Source organism: Pavona decussata, unplaced genomic scaffold (assembly GCF_977016875.1).
Source record: "Pavona decussata unplaced genomic scaffold, jaPavDecu1.1 SCAFFOLD_40, whole genome shotgun sequence".
Taxonomy (NCBI): domain Eukaryota; kingdom Metazoa; phylum Cnidaria; class Anthozoa; order Scleractinia; family Agariciidae; genus Pavona; species Pavona decussata.
Genome location: NW_028145462.1, coordinates 3,800,047 through 3,820,393, shown reverse-complemented (window position 1 = coordinate 3,820,393; position 20,347 = coordinate 3,800,047). Strand labels below are relative to the sequence as shown.

The 20,347-nt window shown below is 37.2% G+C and overlaps 1 protein-coding gene across 1 annotated transcript; it reads left to right on the top strand.

Annotated features, from left to right (window-relative positions):
* Positions 1-5,094: 5,094 nt before the first annotated feature.
* Positions 5,095-18,803, top strand: LOC146483277 (gamma-aminobutyric acid receptor subunit beta-2-like). Its single transcript, XM_085106258.1, has 9 exons — positions 5,095-5,454; positions 11,885-11,973; positions 13,133-13,200; positions 14,136-14,353; positions 15,840-15,922; positions 16,350-16,496; positions 16,881-17,095; positions 17,429-17,641; positions 18,527-18,803. Exons 1-9 carry the CDS (start codon positions 5,381-5,383, stop codon positions 18,794-18,796), a joined length of 1,377 nt encoding a protein of 458 aa, XP_084962384.1. The 5' UTR covers positions 5,095-5,380; the 3' UTR covers positions 18,797-18,803.
* The last annotated feature ends 1,544 nt before the right edge of the window (positions 18,804-20,347 follow it).

Here is a 20,347-nt window from a genome sequence, read left to right as displayed (position 1 = left end):
TTATAAAATGTGTTTCATGCTTCGCGAATTAATGAGAAATGGACTCTAACAAAATGATATTCTTTGCGAATTGTTAAGAAACGAGTTCATACAAAATGTGTTATAGTCTTCGCGAATTGACGAATCAATAACTAGCAATGTTGGAAGCCTCGGGGTTTTAAAATTAAACTCATGGCATTGTACTCAGTTCTCAGCGTGCCATTAACTATGACAGCACACGAGGCAATTGAAAATAGGTCATCAGCGATGTTCAAAGTGCAACAAACAAGTTCTTTCTCTCGCAAAATGTCTTCGGAGCCGCTTTCCTCAGCGGTGTGTCAAAACAACAGGTGTTTGCAATGTCAAAGGAATATCGTGGTGACAACGCAGGTTTTCATCGAGCGGGTTTAGACCAAAACAATGCGGAAAATGTTTAAACTCAGTTGATTGTCGCCATTTTGAGCGGAAGCACACAAAGAGTTTGAGAAATAGGTAGGAGATTTATTTTTATCTTTTTTACAAATAATATTCTACTGAAGGCCTGAACATATAGTTGTAAACTGCTTTCTATTACATAAATCTTGTTTTTCAAAATCAGGAATATTTACTAGCACATGAATATGAATCTGAGATTGAATGGTCAGTATTTATGGTAGATTCATTAATTTCTGTTCACAATCTTTTATTTCAACCCGCCTTCATTATTAACTGTTCGTCATTATTTTGACATTTCATAAATACTATATAAGATATCGCAGATGAATTTACTGAGATTTGGTGCCCACATTTATATAATACACATTTTATTAATTTTGAATTTAAAGAAATTTTTATAACCTGATGCTGTATCTACATTTACCAAAAAAAGTCAAATGACCATTTGGTAAACACATTTATTTTTTTTTGTTTTTGTGTTTGTGTTTACCATGAATAGAAGCTAATGATGCTAAAAGTGTCATTACAAAAATCTGAAAAATGAAATACACGCTCTCTAAACAACTTAAGGTAGCGCCAATGTCGGAAATTTTGCTACAGGAGAACGTGATTCAAAACACAATATAACGTCACAACAGTTATCGACTAATGTTGCATCGACGTTGTGGCGTGGCATCTGTAAAATTAATGAAGTATTTTGATCACGCTACGAGCTCACTGCATGCAATGTTCTTGAAGAGTCAGTTTTGTTTTAAATAAACGGTTTCCAACAGTTATGATTTGTATATAGTCCACAATAGACCAATTTCGACATATTAAAATTCTAACGGCTTGGCTGCGAGGCATAGGGGATAAAACAAAATTAAAAGAAATTAATTATTCATCACTTAAAACCTCACTGCCAGGCCATTTCCGAGTTGCTGTGAACCTCATTATGAAAGCGAGGCTAAGTGCAAAGCTTTTCATATGAAACTTAGTTTTGCTTGCATTTTAATGAAAACTAATTTTCAAAATAAAAACTTTGCACTTAATTCGGAAATATCCTATTTCTGTTGTTTTATTTCCATAAGTCTCGTAGCCAAACTAGAATTTTAATACACCGAAATTGGTCTGTTGGACTCCTTTTCTTCAGTTTGGTAAAGGCAACACTGATTCTCGACATCGTCTTGCTAATTACTGGTTCATGGAAAGCACTGCTTGCTTAAATTGAATAGTGTAATATTCTGCCCTGGGTATTGTTATTTATTACATGTAAATGAGGTATGCGGAACCGCTCTGGCCTGGGACAAGCCCAAACCAAGGCGAAAAGAAGTAGCATGGGTCTCAAACCCGCCTTCTTCTCGGGAAGGGTGGGCGGGATGCCAAACAATCACTGACCATGACTAGGGCAAAGTGCATTGAATAGAGCACACGTTTGTCTTTTATACGTACATTAATATTCATCCCCAGGGCATTAATTAGCAATGCAAATTGAGTTTGCATAGATATAGGATACCTTACAAGAGAGAATCTACACATGTATCCCACATTATAACATTATCAAATATATTTGTCCTATGAACCTAGTTTAGTGGCCTTAGCTCCCACGAGTCTCCTGTAGGTTCGACTCCTCATGGGGGCACTCGGATTTTTTTTCGAGTACGCTGGTGTCATTTACTGATTAAATACATCATTCTCTTTATCAAATATCATTCTCATAATGGTTCCAGCACCTCCCGATTGATCGTTATACTTCCACTCTTTATCATTCGATGCTACTAACCATGATGATGTCAAACAGGGTCCAGTTCAGCCAGTTGTTCAAAGCCCGATTAAGAAAATCTTGGGTTAACGTGAACTTTTAGTCGAGTTTAACTAGCAATTATGAAGATTCTTCAAAATAATTTTTGTCCCTCTGTTTTGACTCAGACTTTTCTTTACCGTTAGCTTAAAATTAGCTTTTAAAAACATTCCTAATAAACGAGATGAAAACCTCGGTTGATCTCTAATCAGAGATTAACGTTTATCGGCTTTCGAACACAGGGCCCAGATGCCTAAACACTGGTTAACAACTAATAGTCCTTTGTGAGCTTACGCAATAGGACGCTGGGGGAAGGGGACGGTGAAATGTCATTGTGTGACCAACATGATATCTTAGTACCTTCACATTTTTAGGCGATTTTCGACTGAAACTGGTGTTCTCTCATCTGTGACAACCTGAAAACCACGAGCGGTAGGAATGTTACAATCTACAGTCATGAATACTTGGCCGTCACGTTGGTCACACAAGCACAATTTGCCTTCCCACTACATCAGCCGTCCTGTTGCGTAAACTCGCTCGGGACGGTACTTCCTAATACAGAGGACTTTATGCACAGTTTATGGTCTTTCACAATTTTCTTCTTAGAATTCAATAGCCCTTGCTAAGATCTTCTTTTCCAGCATGGTCATAAACGATTGTGCAGTAGCAAAAGGAACGCCGTCCTTAGAGCGGGTTTGCTTTCGTTTTCTGGGGCCGGGCTTCATAACTACGCGACTTCTAAAGCTATGACGATGTCACTCGTCCAAAGATGATCCGTAACATTTTTTTTTGGAACAAATCTCAACCGCAACAACAAGCTTGTTGTTCGTGTCAAGATCTTTATCATGACACCGACTCAAACATGGCGTAGTATACCTGTGTATACGACGAGAGTTCAGTTTTAAAGAACGTAAAGCTTCTAGTTTTACTGTCAGTTGCCCAGGCCGCGATTGATTTGCTTTAAAAATTGTCAAAACCTTGTTCGGCAAAACTTTATTAAGAAAGTGCAAAGACAATTGGCTCCCATTAAATACCGACTAGGGCGTTACAAATGTTATTTAAAAACTTTTATATAAATAGTTTGAGATAAAGAACGCAAAACATTATGCCACCAAAATCCAACGGGCATTTGAAAAAAACCTTAACAACAAAACAAAACATAAACAAAATAGAACATACGTTTAAGAGGCGAGTGCTGCCAAATTTTTCCAAATTAAGTATTTTGTTTGTGGCGCTCTATCAAACTTGATAAAAAAGCTATTTCTTTACTTAAATAATTTTTCATTTTAAAAACTGCTGGCTGATAGATCCACGTATTTCAAAGATGTTTTCTTTTTTTGAAATGAAGAATTTTATTGCAGTTAGACATACAGTACTTATCACACTTTAACGCATTCCAAAGATATTAGACATAAATTTCTGTAGAGAATTTTACGTCATGACTGCCGGCTGCCTGTACATATGTCCTGCAACTTAAGTTCTTAGTTTTCGTTTAAGAAACGCACATCCCAAACAATAAACCACGCTTTCCACTGTTTTTTTCCCTATAACCAATCACAACGCGTGCAGATCCCAAGTTGCATCGTAAGTAGTAAATGAAAAAATTTAATCAGTTAGGGGAAAAATTCGACCGCCATTATGAAAGTTTGAGATGTACTGTTGAAAACATTTTTTATTGTGAGCAGGCATTTTGGAGAAGCTAGTATCTTCTAATAACTTAACTAAATGTCAATGGAAAGGATCCAAATTTCATTTATTAATTAGGCACGGTGCAAAAGAAAGTAGAACTTTAATTTGACACTAAATAGTTGTTCAATTGGTCAGACATCCGGCACTGTTGAAATATTTATGCACGGCAAGAAATTGGAGTGTAGTTTTGTCTTTGCGGAAATTTTTGCCTTGAGTGTTTTGGAGAATCTAATTGTTTTGATGTAGACTGTGTGATAACTTCTGGAGATCTTTAATTTGAGCGGTTTTACCGATTGCAGATCAAATCTACACCCATTATATGGCGCCAACGTTTAATTTATGCGTTGCAACGGGCAAAAATCACGGAATGGGTACACTTCACTTTGAGAGGACAATTACGATGGTATAGAATTAAGTCGAAGATAAACATAACTCAGATTCGACTGTTGTCTTCAACGTTCATGCATTGTAGATGATGCGAGGCGCTATAATGGTCATTTAAACAAAGTTCTATAAACGTTTGGCCAGGGAATTCGGACCGATTCATTGGAACTGACTTTTGATTACGTAAATGTTTTCGGAAAATATTTAGACGGAAAATATAACACTTGATTGAGTAAAAAAAAGTTTTACTCGATGACTTTTTTACTCGTTTCTATCTTTTCTTCACTTGATATTTTTTTTTGTTGTCTTTTTTTGTTTTGTTTTTAAATCACACACAAACCACAACCCGCTAAAAGATACCTCTTATCTATGGCCGGGTATGAATCCAAACCGACAGGCAGGTACATTAAACCATCAAATTGGCTGAATAGCACAACACAAAAACTCATTAACACGAGATTTAAAACAATAACATTTTGCACCTGCCCTGAGATATAAAATTTGAATAGCGCGTTCTCTATCATAATTCTGATTTGTCTGCACAATTGAAAAATCAATTGCACTTCAATTTACGAGCGCACAGACTCTTTAATTTTTGAAACATTGCTCTAAACTTCAGATCAAAAATGAGGTTGTAGAAATGAAGAAACGCATTAGTAAAACTGAGATAAAAGATAAGGTTTCATATCTGGAAGGATACCTTGCACAATCAATTTTTAATACTATTACACCACAAATTGCAATGCAAGGTTTCAAGAGAAAATCTTTCTTCGTTTGGAAGGGGCAACAGCACTTTTTTCCGTTAAACACAAACGTTGAAGCTCGCACATAAGCTATGTCTACCATTCGTCACAATACGATTGTTTGTCGGTTTAATTTTACGAAGGCGATAATAATATTATGTTTGCGATATTAGGTGTCATGCGGCTTTCATAAATGATTGAAACTTTGAAAATTACTCATTGGTTAAGAAACGTCTTATTGGTTGAGGCATTTTTTTGACATTTTTCGATATATAAACCCTTAAAACGGATCGACTTCAACACATTTCCTGTGAATCGAATATCAGCAAAGACAAAAACTACCCAGACCGTTGTTTCTTTCAGGTAGACGATGGGTATGCTCGGTTGGAGAAGTGTGACGATAATGCTTGTGGTTTGTTTTACACTCACTGGTGCAAGTACGAGGTGAGATGAAGCTTTACATATTTTTTGACCACAAACAGACAGCGCTGTTAAGATTTTTCATTTCACTTCTGACAAGAACACATTTTCACCCTCGATTCTTAATCTCTTTATGATGTTTCTAGTCTCTCGAGTACACCTGCATAATGAACAGCACCGAAGTGACATAGGGATCTCAGTGACACGATCCATCGCTGTCTTTTTCTTTCCACTGATTCTCAGCGAGTGATATCATTCAGGCCTCACGGATCTACCTTTACGAGTTTTAGTAACCCGTTTTAAGCCAGCGCGATTTTAAATCTTATGTGTAAACTTCTAGTGATTTCGCAGCGATTTCATAGCCAATTGATAGCAATTTGAAATGCTGTTTAGCGGGTAGGAGACGCAGGGCTCATGCTATGCAAGAGTAACACACACCAAGGCTCCTTTGCGGAATCCAATTTTGAAATGTATGCAGCGGCAAATAGTAGTACTAGTAATAGTAGTAGTAGTAGCAGCAGCAGCAGCAGCAGCAGCAGCAGCAGCAGCAGCAGTAGCAGCAGCAGCAGCAGCAGCAGCAGCAGCAGCAACAGCAGCAGCAGCAGCAGCAGCAGTAGTAGTAGTAGTAGAAGAATAGCTAAATAATACTCTGCATGCAGGACACACATCAAGTTTCTTTGGGAGACGTCCTAGCCACAAAATTCGCATAAAAAAAATCTCCCACTGCCTTTTGGAAATGCTTTTATCTACGAAACAGAACTATTTTTCATACACATCAACAAACAAATAAAATACCGGTTTACTCAAAAACGAGATTACATATGCGTTATTGACCAAGCGTGAGGTCAAGATGGCTGGATATTGGCCAAGTTCTTTTTTTGCGTTTTTATGGACCGAGACGAAGTCTCGGTCCATAAAAACGCAAAAAAGAGAACGAGGCCAATATCCAGCCACCTTGACCGAACAAGCTTGGTCAATAAAGGATTTATTATATGGCTTTACCTTCAAGTTAAAACTACAACAACAAAACAAAATAGGACATGAAACTGCTCTACTCGGAAAGAAATTCTTCATAGCCGGCCGGTGCAAGATTTATTTTCAGTGCAATTTTGGATTAGCATGTAATCGTGGGAAACAAGGAATCCTAAATTATCTTAGGGCTCTAACTTTATAATGGCTTAAAGGGAGTATACAATTATTTTAAAAGAACGAAAAATTTAGATTTTCGCAAGAGCGGGAAGATTTGAATGAAATCCGGCAAACTCGCCATTTTCAGCCGATCACGCGGTCGCGTAAATAATAAACATTTTTACACAGTTTTCGGCTTCCAATCATAGATCTTGAATGAAACAATAGATTTTGAGATTATATGCAAACATAAGCCAAAAATAGAGCGGGTAAATCTGAAAACTGGGCGAAACTTTGATAAGATTTTGTTGTTCACAACAAGCAAGACGCGGCTAAATTAAAATCGTGAGCTTCTTCGGCGAACTTGAAAAAAATACTTTTCTGAACTGCTCTAAACACTTAACGCAACTTCCACTACGCTGTGATGTAAACACCGTCATTGGAAACTCGGAGAACTTATCAATTTGGCACTCGACTTGAGACAATAAGTTTTACAAAATCAACTCTTTCTAAAATACCACACGCAGAGCAACTTACCGATTCAACTCACATTCATTGTAGCTGAAACAAAATTTTCACTACACCAGGACGATTCCATTCTCTTTCCTTTCCTTTAGGTAAATGTTGAGAGTTTACCGAACTTTTAAGTGAGCGCTTTTGCCCAAAACAACGAGACAATCGAAGAAAAGATTGCATTGTTGTTGGGATTAAACTTTCGATGCCAAGCGAACGGGCAACGGGTAATCCCGAGCGGGCAAGATAGCTCCATCTTGCCCGCTCGGGAAGCCAATCACAGCGCAGGATTTGATTCATCTTGCCCGCTAGCGGGGCCAGCCATATAAATATACATCATTGAGTGCAGTGGGAGCTCGAAGGATACAAACCACTGAACTCGGCAAAAGTCATGGAACAATAAGAGCGCATACACAAAAAAGATATCATCTCTCAGAAAGGTTATTATACCGGGAGGACAATTCCACCACTGAAAATAACTGATAAAGGGAACAAAAAGATTCAAAGATACTCTTCCTAGAAACAATTGGCGAATACTAGTATGCTCACTATCCAGATAAGTTTTGTTGGTTCACTGAAAAGAGAAAAAAAAAATTGGCACTCCTGTTGAAACGAATTAATTCCTTTCTCTTCCGTGAAGGGAAACAAGGGAAGTCTTTGAGGGGGGAGGGGAGTGTACTCACTCATGACTCTCCTCACAAACCAATTTGTTTTTTTCTTTTTGCATATGCGTATGCCCAGAAAGACATTTCAGGCGTGAACTGTTTCCACCTGGTCAGATTATTTTTTCTGCTATTGATTCAAGGTTTAAATAAGACACCAGCTGAGTTTCTGTCACTTTTGTAAAAGCCTTTCTAAAGTTCACCACAGTATCTCTGATCATTGTATCTCGTTTTTCTATAACTTCAAAAAACCCAAGTGTCCACGTGTTAAATCATTTATAACGCAATATCTGTCGTACGATACACTGGCGTGGAACTGCCCAAACACGTACCCTAGCGGAAAACAATTTTGATTTTGAAGTTCAGGGTTGCCCTCAAGCCAATTGGTAAAACCAAAACAAACTATAAAATAAAGATTAAAAAATATATCGAGTTTAAAGTTCCGCTTAACATGGTTACAAATAGGAGACAGATTGGCTCTCAGATTGTAATGTAATCGCCAGATACAGCTAAATGCGGAAATCAACCTAAAACCATCGCTAGCCATCGGCATTCTTCAGCCAACAAGATCCTCGTGAGCTAAGTGTCATCGAACGCACTCTTTCAAAACACATTTAATGGAACTCACTTAATTGCCTTAAAATATGGTTGAGATATAACTGACTAATGTCGAACTTACGAAAGCTTTCTGTTTGAGGTTGCCTCAGATTAATTTAGGGAACAATTGTTTTGAAAGGAGACCACAGACAGGGGCTTAAATTACTAAGCCTATGACTGGGCTCAGCATACAAATCATTATTAGTTAATGTATCGGTGTAGACGCAGCAAAATGTTTTTGCAGTTGTTTTTACCTAATCGCTATAATTTGTTTCGAGGTGGGATTCTCGGCTTAAATGCTGTGGTTCTGTAAACGTTTCCGATCTTTTTATCACGCCGGAAAATGCCTCAATAGGGTAAAAATCCGAGGCCACATAAATCTTTTAGAATTTTTTTTAAAATGATTTTCAGGGTAACTGTAAGAAAGAAAAAGAGGGGTGGAACTGATGAATTTTGGAGTAAATTAGAAATGTTTTGATTCGAAGGTGATTAAATATTAAATCTGAGGTTAATAATCAACAGAAGGAAGACAAAACAATGTCCTGGCACTCTTGTAGTAGCCGACTATCTGGAGATGTTTACAAAACATTTCGGTATCTCTTTTGTTTCTTTCCTAAACAAATCCTATTTCATAAAAATTCAACCAGACTCTCCCCTTAACACGATCAATTAATTTATCCCTATTTAACTTATTGCACTACAGTTTGGTCTTCTACTTATGTAACAAACTTAAATCGCATTTTTCTTCTTCAAAAACGAGCTGTGCGAGCTATGACAAATTCTAATCACCTTGCACCTTCTGCATCTTTATTTGCACAATTAAATATCCTAGATATTTTTAAAGTGAATTCCCTTTATATTGCAAAATTTATGTTTTCCCATCACCAACGTTTGCTGCCTTCGCCCTTTTTAAATTTATTTCCGTCTGGTGGTCAAATTCACAATTATGATACTAGAACCTCAGCTCATTTTCGACCTCACACCTGCCGAAATAATATCAAGCAATTTACTATACTCTATAGAGGGCCAAAAATATGGAATGCTTTGCCATTATCAATTCCGTCTTCCCCTACTCTATCCACCTTCAAAAGAAAGCTTCTTGATTTCCTCAGTTAATTGCATGAAACGTCCGACTCTGTTATGTCTTTATAGTCTTACCACCGTATGTTAAAAAATCTCAATACAATGTCTTTACTGGCTTAAAGTCCTAACATATCCCCGAGGAGACCTCTCAGTATAAGCCCGGGGGTTTCTTGAGGTCTCCTCGCCACTTCTTACTTCTTCTTTTACTATTATTATTTACTCTAAACTTATGAACAATCCTAGTCTATTATTCATTGTAACTTTCTATGTTTGTATGTCGTGGTGAATAAATAATTAAATAAAGCCACACAATCTATGCATCTCAGCAACGTCGCCATCTTCGTACTTAAAAGGAGCTTTAAGCAACCACGACGGCAACGGCAACGAAAACGTCACTTGAAAATATATCTTTATTCATTTCTGCTACTTCGCGATTATTTTAACTCGCTCAACTTTTACAAAAATGGCGACCTATCAAGGAACCAAATTGGAAGGAGTGGCGTAGAAGTTAAGAAAGAAAATGAAAAATTCACCGTGGCGCGTTTACGTTCTCCACAAAACGTTAAATGTGGTCATTTTACGTTGTTGTTTTGCGGAGGACGGCAAAGAAATGTACCAAAATGTAAAACGCACGTGCAGAGTGATTGTTTTTGCTCATAAAACCTACTGTTTTGTGGCGTTGCCGTTGCTGTTGCCTTCGTCGTTGCCTAAGCTCCCTTATGACTTGGCGCGACTTATGTTGATTCAAACGTAGTGTTCAATCGGCTTGTGTCGAGTCCAATGCATACATTTTGATAATGTCATTTCATTTTCACATAAAATGTAAACATTGTTATAATATACTAATTTTGGTCTAGCACGACTAAAGAAAGGTCGACGATTGAATCAACTGTCGAGCTGCGGTCGAGGTAAATTTAGTTGAGTCCAACCCGACGATAGCACGATGGTTGAACCAGTGCTTATTACTCGGTAGAGTGTCTTAAAATGTTTGTACCCTAGGGCCAATTTAATGAAACTTTTACAGTTGTAAATAACAGGTTGGGTCCTTGCTTTTTGAGTGCGAACGCAAGATAGAACGATGGTTTGCATGTGACGTCATGGCGGCCATGTTGTTGTACAGGAACAATGAGATTTTTCCCCTCTGGGAGTTACCTGCCATTTTTATGCAAACTTTGTTTGTTTTCTTTTGTTTTGTCCACCAACATGGCTACGATGCAAACCATCTATAAAGAGTCCGAAAACGCGTTCAATAATCCTCATAAAAAAACTCCTTACAATGTTTGTTGAGATCATTTTCTGTATGCGTGTTTAATTGCAAGGTCACAGTTTGTAGGCTTCTAAGTGCAAACGTTGGGGGCAACCTGCACCGTTTGAAGCGTCTTACATGGTTGTTCGAGAGGACAAAAGAACGAACAACAGAACAATGATCCTAACCTAAAACAATGTTACTGCAGGTTATAAGGGTCCAGTGAAAGTAGAGCTTTTGAAAGAGGCAGGTCGACTAAGACGTTTGTACTCCATCAGTCACAAGCTGTGGACTCTTTTCAATTCATTGCAACTGAGTAGAGATTCCTTTCAAGAAACTGACGAAGAGGAGTCTGATACCACGCGAAACGCTTGGGTTATTTTCCTAACCCAAGCCTAATTTAACTAGCAGAGCTCTTCAACCAGTATTATAAATCCTTCTTTCTCCTATTTTATTTAACTGCACAGAGGTAGTGGCCAACGCGAAAGCCTTGCTCCTTTGCACTTCTTCCGTAGAAAGTAAAATCATTAAGTAAATTGCTCCGTACGTTTAATTTTTTTTCTCACTGTAAAATATGTTGTATTTCGGTGTAAAAAGTGTAAATAACATTGAATTGAATTGGTTATGTTCAGAGGGATCTCCTTAGGAAAGTTTCAAACAAGCTTGATGGATTCCGGCTATACTCTTTTTTTTTTATAAGAACCTTTTTATAAGAACGTTGAGGCTGGGATTAACTAAAATTTAAGAACATAGTAAGAACATTACCAGGGCTGAGAGTCAGTTAAGAACACTTTTATCACGACCAAATGTTTTTTAAAATGAACAGTTTAAATACGGATAAAATAATAGAGGTAAAAAATTCAGTCTATATTTTCCAATAAACCCAAATAACAGTCAAGTGTGATGGTCACGTTCGCATATATTTATTGAAATACTATAACAGATAACTAAGAGCATCTTAAGAACTTTTCAGGCTCAAATTGCCCAAAATAGTAAGAACGTTCAGCCTCAACCCCAAAATTAGACGTTCTTATAAAAAAAAGAAGATTGTATACTATCAGTTAATTCATGTTTGCAGATATTTGGAAGTAAATACACTGTATAACTGAATTCAAAAGGTCCCGGGCGGGCCTGGAATATGACAAGGAGATGAGCATCTATCAATACGTTTTCTGGGCGTTTTTTTGGAGTGACATTCACAATATTTCTCTCTTTTGTTTGCTAGTACTTCCCGGAACCAAACGGTATCGGAGATTCTTGACCGTCTTCTGATGAAAGAACATTATGACGCAAGGTTGAGACCCAATTTTGACGGTCAGTTCTTAATTTCTTGTCTTCAGTTAATAGATGATAAATCTAGCCATTTCAGTTGATACTTATAATCTGCTGATGTGATTGCTCATTGCACGATTATCGTTGGAAAATGCTTTAGTCTAAAAAACGACTAAGTTCAGAATTATCAACGACGGGGCCAACCGCAAAGGAAATTTTCCTGGCGATCTTCAACCGCTTGTAAATTGTAAAGTAATCAAGAAATGTTTTCCAAGGAACTTATATTCCAAAACAACCACGTTTTGATCTGTGTGCATATCACGTTCATCCACATTTTGGAATTTTCTTGTGTAATTTTCCATTCATGATCACTGGCAATTTTCCGGTGTTATGGTTAAAAATGAAATCTAATCTAATGTGGAGTTTACGAGATGTACAGTTTTAGAAGTTCTTCGAGAAAATTCATACATTATCGTTAATTAAGGTGAGCACTTTTTGGATGCACTAACGTGGATGCTTCAGTTAGCATCAATGGTCGTATTCAGTTTATGCAATGTCAGAACATTTTTCAGGTATAATCTTGTTAACATCTCCACTGTTCCAAAAATTCCTTTTTTAGTTTGTATATTGATGTTATGTGGGGTCTTGTTTATTTTTTTGGTAATATTTGGCAGTGTCAGAGAAGAAAAGAAAGTTGGGTGATTTGTAGAAACTTTATTAGCAACTTGAGAAATATTGAAGATTTAATGAATTTTTAAGATTATAATTTGAAGTTAGTAAACAAGTAATTAGTAAGTAAGAAATGGAGACCAAAACAGTCTGCTATCAACCCAAAGTGGTTTTGCGGGCGACCGACTGTCTGGCGTTGTGTAGGAGATTTTTTCCTCTCTAACTTCTTTTCCAAATCACATTCCACTTCGTAAAAACTTCTAAGATTTGTAGTCAATAACGTGATTGACTGTGCGACTGACTCTTCATGATTTGCATTGATGCTATAAGTTTTAAAATTCGAATTTAAAGTTAATAATTAAAACATAGACGCCAAAACAACCTGCTACTGACCCAACCCAAATTGGTTTTCCGGGGGAGGGGGGGGGGGGTTCGTTACGTTTATCCCTCTTTTATTTATTTCCTGAATCGCATTTTATTTCATTGACTGTGCCGCGACTGACTTTTGATTGGCTGATTCATTGCTTGATAGGTGGACCCGTGGAAGTAGCAGTCGGCTTCTGGGTGCTTTCCATTGATGCTATAAATGTGGTTCATATGGTGAGTTTGAATTACATTTTTCGTTTTCTAGTCCATTTGGCCAGAAAATAATAACAATTAAAAAAATTGTGTCGAGCAAAAAAGAGTAAAGAGGCTGTTTGAAGCTGGAACTTTGTAATTTGAAACAGCTACTGTCATTCTTTGCATAATCATATTTAATTTGGAAATCAAATTATAACGAACATTTGCAACTGAAGATGACATAAGTATGTTGAAACATGTCTAAATAGCGATAAAAAATTATCAAAATGACCAAGGCCCCTGCCGAGTTATATCTGGTTTCACAACAGTTTTAATTTTTGGACAATTACACGATTTCAGCCGGTGGGAAAATTCAGTTGCTGATGAGAAAAGCTAAACGTTTTGCCCAAACGATAGCTATCGAGCTGTATTTTTTCAAAATGTTTTTGTTTTGATATTAAATCTCCTTTGGGCGCAAAGTATTAGAGAAATTTAAAATTACGTTACGGCAAACGGCAGGAATGACCACGTGACCATGTTTGCTCGCGGTTTTGAGTTTTTCGGTAGAATTTAGTACTTTTGCCTTAGCATTAAAGGGGAGAATTATTTTGCACTATTCTTATCTGTGTACTAATGTTTTCAAGAAAACATAAACGCGAAATTTCGGCCGGGGTGGTTACCAAGATGAAAAATTGTCGGCGTGTAGCAGCCGAACGGCCGGCCGCCGCCATGTTTGTTTTCAGTCCCTTGTACAAGGACCTTCTGAGCGCAGGTAGTTTACTAGGATCTTCCTATTTCTCAGCTAGGAAGATCCTATTGCTATGGCCAGCACCTTTTACTTTTAAACTAAATATAGGAAACATATGGCACTAGGATGATCTGCCTTCGAGGATGTTCCTTGTGCTAGGATCTTCCTCCTTCCATGTATAAAACTGCCCGTAAATCTCCCTATTTTATCTACTTTTTGCTTAAAGGACTTTTCCCTGGACATTTTCTTTCGTCAATCATGGCGAGACAAACGACTGGATCACGGACTCAACAAGACCATGTTTCTTAGCAACACAGTGATGGATCGGATTTGGATGCCAGACTCATACTTTGTGAACGCCAAGCATGGAAGCTTTCATAGGGTCACCACAGATAATATCATGATTATGATCATGCCTGGGGGAGTAGTGAATTACAATGCCAGGTAAGACTTCAAATATTCAAACTTATCAATAATTCATGAGGAGAAAACAAAGGAAATCATTGCGACAAAGTAGGTTTGGAAAGTGTTCTTCATTATCATGAAATTTGGTTGTTGAGCTCGTTCTTCAACGTGTCATTTGCTCTCTCGGCTTTTGTAAGTTGCGTTTTAAGCTTCTCCGTTTCCCTTTGATTGGCATTTAGGGCGGATTTCAGCTCTAGAATTTCTTGCTTCAGTTCTTGGTTTTCCCTGAGTATCATCGCAACTGTAGCTAGTATGTCAACTAGCATTTCCTTGATGTCAGTTAGGTTTGGTTCGGGCTGAGTGGCTTCAGCAGTTGGTACCTCCTCGACACTATCCGCCATATTGCATCGTTTCGGAGTGTTGTTTTCTTCTTCCAGTGAACCTCTTTCTCCTCTTTTGTGTTTCTCATTAGTCTTCTTCATTGAAATTGGCACTTCATAGCATCACTTCGAGATGTAATTGAGGTCGAAAATACCAAGGAAATATTATAAAAGAAGGAAACTTAAGCTCCGCTCCGAAATCACGTCCGACCATGTCGGGCTCACGCATGCTCATGATGTGTTACTTTAAACAACAACAACAACAACAAAAAAAATGAAATTTGGTGAGCTTTTGCTTTGAATTTCTCCAAGAATTATTAATGGTTTGATTTAAGGAAGGCTTCTCCAAGTATTCGTAAATCGTTTATAATAATTGGTTGATAATTATAATGTTGTTTGTAAATGTTTGTACTTGCATTAAGAAATGAAAAAAAAAAAGTCTTCTCCAAGTGGATATAAAATGTAAATGTGAGTAAATGTATGTAAATGTAAATGTATGCAAAAGTAAATAAGCTCTTGAATGTAAAGTCTGGTAAGACCAGGGAACTGAGGCATGTAATTCTTAAACCCCTATCAAGACCAGGAAGTTACGACGTTCATGACTCTTTTAAAAATGAAAGCTAAAGCTATTAACCCATGCGTATTTTTCTCAAAGTTCTCTGGGAACAACTTGGTGCGATATGTCATGCAGTTTAATATTATCATGGCAACGTCATTTCGACTGCCAAGTATTTTACGAAAAACAAAAAAGCTTCTTGCCTTAACTTTTACAATGTGAGAGCAATTCGTTTCTCTTATTGGTTTGAAGACTTTTTCGTCATTGTGGGCGGCCACGAAGGTGGCCAGTTGGAAATCATGACGTAATTCTCACGTCCTGTGACGTCATTCACGCATGCTGTAGACCTCAAAGGAAACGTCTCTCGTTGCGTACATCTCTCCTTGTGTTCTCTCGTTGTCTCATCCTCTAAGTTTCACTGTCATAGTTGTAATACTTTATTTAGGAGTTATGAAGGGGAAAGGGTACAGAGAGGAATCACTCTCAGCTCAGTTCATAGAACACCGATAAACTCTAATTCGTTGTGTTGCGTGACAATAATGATGCACAATGTAAATTTGCAGTACTAATTATATTGTATTTTTCCTAGAATCACCATCAAAGCAGCTTGTCCAATGGATCTCAGAAAGTTCCCAATGGACACGCAACACTGTCCTTTGTCAATTGAGAGCTGTAAGTTGCATAGCTAATTCAGCCCTTTACAAAAAATGTAAAAAGCACTCTATCCCTTTGGTAATGATAATTGTGATGATGTGGACACTGATGACGACGATAATGCTCCTTATACATTAACCTTGTTAAAATTAATACCGTAATACACTCCAAGGATTTTGACAACTTCACAAACACTATGCTTTACAAAAGCCATATTCAGGTTTTCAAGGGCGAACATTTCTGTTTTTTTTTTGGCGATTAACCTTCAAACTAGAGTAGTCTCCAAAGCACTCAAGTAACTGACAAAGTGTAACATACGAGTCTCCGTCTCTCAGAAAACAATTCATATCGTCCACAAATAAAGACAGTTCTTAATCGTTCTTTTGTCTTTTCCTTTCTTTTCCCGTATTGTAGCTGATGTATGCATGAACTGTTCTCTTAACAGACGGATACAGCGAGGATCACATCACATTTAAGTGGGAGAAAGATCGTACAGATGGAATGTCCTTCGTGCCCAAAAACACTAAAATGTTGCCTCAATACAGCTTAGTTAATCTGAGCCTCACAAAAACCTTCAATACTTACGTCATCGGTAAGTACTTACAACGATTATAGTTCCGAAGTTTTCATGTCTTTGGTGTTTCCAAAGCCAGACAGATGGTTGATAAATAACAAAATTTAGAAATTTCGGAAGACTGTGCAAAGTGAGAGATATATTTTTTTCAGTCAGTGACAAAGGCATACACGGAAAAAGAAAATCCAAGTTCTCCCAACAGGACTCGAACCTAAGACCTTCCGATTACTAGTTCGGTTGCACTACCACTGAGCTATAGGAGACTCGTTGGAGCCACACATCGACATTCAAATCCTAGAGTATGCAAGATGTTTGTCACATGAATCTAGTTTCTCCCACGCCTGCCTGCCTACCTACCTACCTACCCACCTAGAAACTTTCTTTCCTACTTTCAATCACCAGGGAACTGGTCCGGATTACAAGCAACATTTATGTTTGAACGAATGTCCAGTTACTTCTTAATCCACGTTTATGGCCCATGCATGCTAATCGTCATCATTTCCTGGATTACGTTCCTGTTGCCTCGCAGTTCTCCTCCTGCTCGTGTCACACTGGGAGTGACCTCTGTCCTCACTGTGGTCACCATCTTGAACATGCTCAACAACTCTATGCCGAAGGTAAGATAACACTTTCAAAGTTTGATTTCATTTGATTCATTTGTGTCACCTGAAAGAGCCTGTGTTGTAGATTTTACTCAAAGCGACCTGTATGTTTTAAACCAAAGATAATTCCTGCACAAATAAATGAGTAAATGAACATTTCACAGTCTAGCACTGCCTTACATGACTTTGTAGACACACCTAAATTGCACCGGGTCTAATGAAGTTCAAAATTGGGCATATAATTTATGGCAAGGTAAGGGTGACTATATGGAGGATAAGGGTTAGGGTTAGGGTTATGTGGGTGACTATATGGTACCTTACCATGAACTGTTTTCTTTACATCCGCAGGTGAATTATGTCAAGACAATCGATCAGTATCTCATCGGATGCTTCCTGTTCGTGTTTGCGACATTAGCAGAGTATTCCCTTGTGTTGTTTTTAGCCGCCAGAATGAAGAGATATCAACAAACAGAAGAATACAAGAGTGACCAATATAAACAAATGAACTCGGATCCAAGTAAAACCAAACTGTTGGGCAATGGAGAGGGCCCTTCCAACAAAGTTTGTATTTTACTGCTTTGTATTGTATTTGTTGTTATTTGTTTTCTTATCAAATATATTATCAAATCTTGATGAAAGTAAGAAAGTAAGTAAGAAAAAAAAAAGTAAGAAAGAAAAAAGGAAAGAGAAGGAAAAAATACAATGAAGTACGAAGGAAAGAAAGGAAAAATCAAAGAAAGAAAGAAAGAAAGAAAGAAAGAAAGAAAGAAAGAAAGAAAGAAAGAAAGAAAGAAAGAAAGAAAGAAAGAAAGGACGAAAGAAAGAAAGGAAAAAAGGGTAAAAAGAAAGTTAGAAAATATTCACGAATGAACGAAACAAAGAAACAAATGAGTGATTCAATGAAATCTTTAGATAGAGGATATAAATTTTAAGAAGGCTTCTTAACAGGAGAACTTATAGCATACTAACAAAATTAATCAAAGAAATAACTAAAGAACTGATGAACTCCAGATGTTTATGCAACTTATTAAGTTCATTTAATCATGTTTTGATTTACGTACACGAAAGATCACTTCATTTCTCAGCGATATGTTTCTAGAGTTGTAGTGGATTAGATTGTTTTTGGTTTTAACCTATTTGAAACCAGTTTAAATTTTTGTTTTGCTTTCACCAGTATTCGTTACCATAATCGTTATCATAATCAGTTATTTTCACACGACCCCACAAGCTCTGAGCTTTAAAACTCATCGTGTTTAAATAAAGGATATGTATGTATGTATATGTATGTATCTGAGACAAGAGGAAATAGAAATCAAACTGGTTTGAAAATATTTAAACCAAAAAAGAAAGAAAAAATTGAACCACAATATATATATACAGCCAGGTGCTGTTCTTGTTTAAATCTAGAGTTTTCACTCAATTGTTTCTACCTTCTTTCTTTTAAAGGGAGGAAAGCCAGAAAAAATCTGCAGCAGCGATATAGAAATGATGGAATTCGCCCAAATGGAACAGGAATTCAAAGACTTTTCTAAAGAAAACAAGGAAAACAACTGGCTGTGTACGAAGGGATGGAGAAAACGCCTTTACACAGAGGGAGCTATTCTAGCCGTGGACGAGTACTCCCTTATCTTGTTTCCTTCGAGTTTTATTGTATTTAACTTAATTTACTGGCTTTTAATCGCGTACGATTCCGAACCGACACTCACTTCTTCCTAAGAAAACATCATTAAAATGGGGGATAATCGGTGTACTCATACATGGACAGCGTATAAAATGGTCGGGGAAGTCTGGGCATTAATTAACAAAAGCCTTCTGCGCATGTTTCATTACTTCACTGCAAAAATGAATTGGTTACCAGGCTCTGTTGTCAAGGGCAAATACAAAGAACAAAAATACGTGTTACAAACAAATCTCAGTCAAAATATTAAATCGTGGCCACTTGAGAGCCTATATCAAAACTATAACCACCTAACATATAATTCTAACATTAACTTTGCTTTTGAGTGAAACTGGTGGCCTTATTGAAAAGTGTGCATTACCGAAGTAACGACCAATGTACCAATCTTTGAGCTTAGTTTATATTCAAAGCTGGAACTGCACTTCAGGCGCCGTACGTCGCAAAATTGGATGTGATTAAATCTGATTGAGTTGGAAATTTAAAATATTTATCTCAAATGCACGTAACTTGTACCAGTTTGACATTCATGGACAAACGAGTAATTCGTAAGAAATAGTCCAGGTTTTAATATGGACTGAATATTCCTGATCATACTTAACAAGGCCGTTTAACAGTAAACGAGCGCTATATTGTAGAAAATAATGCCGACTAGTTAACGGTGAAGGCGGATTGAAATAGAAGATCTGAACAGCAATTAATGTATCGTCCATAACTTCTCATCGTTCAATTTCAGATTCGTATCCAAATGCGAGAAATTATGATAAACAATAAGAGAATTATAGGTTAATAAATAGCTTCGTCAGTTCACGGACAAAGTTGGTCTAGCTTATCACTCAGGGGACCCCAACCTCACATGACCACAGCACGTTTGTAACTATCGAACAAAACTAAGAGCAAGGCATACTTATCGCACGTATAATTGTCTACCACAAACTAATTTGCTATACAGACATTTTTCAGTGGGTTAAACTTGCTTCAATACTAATAGAGATTTTACTGGTAATATTTCTAAGTACAGTAGTTAAAAGTACGTTTGTAATTATCAAACAAAACGAATAGTAAGGCATACCTGAGCACGTACAATTGTCCACCACAAACTTATTTTCAATACAGACATTTTTAATTAGGTTAAACTTGCTTCCATGCTAATAGAGATTTTATCGTTGGCATTTTTAAGTACAGTAGTTAACAACAACGGCAGTGCCAACGAAAGCAGTAGGAACAACGTTCAAATTAAGAAAGGAAATAACAAATTCACTGTCGTGTAACTACGTTCTCCACAACACCTTGAATTTGGTCATTCTACGTTGTTTTGCCGAGAACGGCAAAGAAATGTGTCAAAATTTATTACGCACTTATTTCATGAATCACACATTTTCTTTTGTTATTCAACATCCTTTATTTAACTTACATCCTTCATGAATATTAAACTAACTGAAACGAGGGATTTATACAGATAAATCCCTCATTTACATTAGCAGTACTGCGAGAAACGCACACATGCTTCTATTGTTCTCGGTTTCTCACCTAAGTGTGACGGTACTAATTAGCCGGCGTTTGTCCCCTTGAACAAAGGAATAATTTCATGA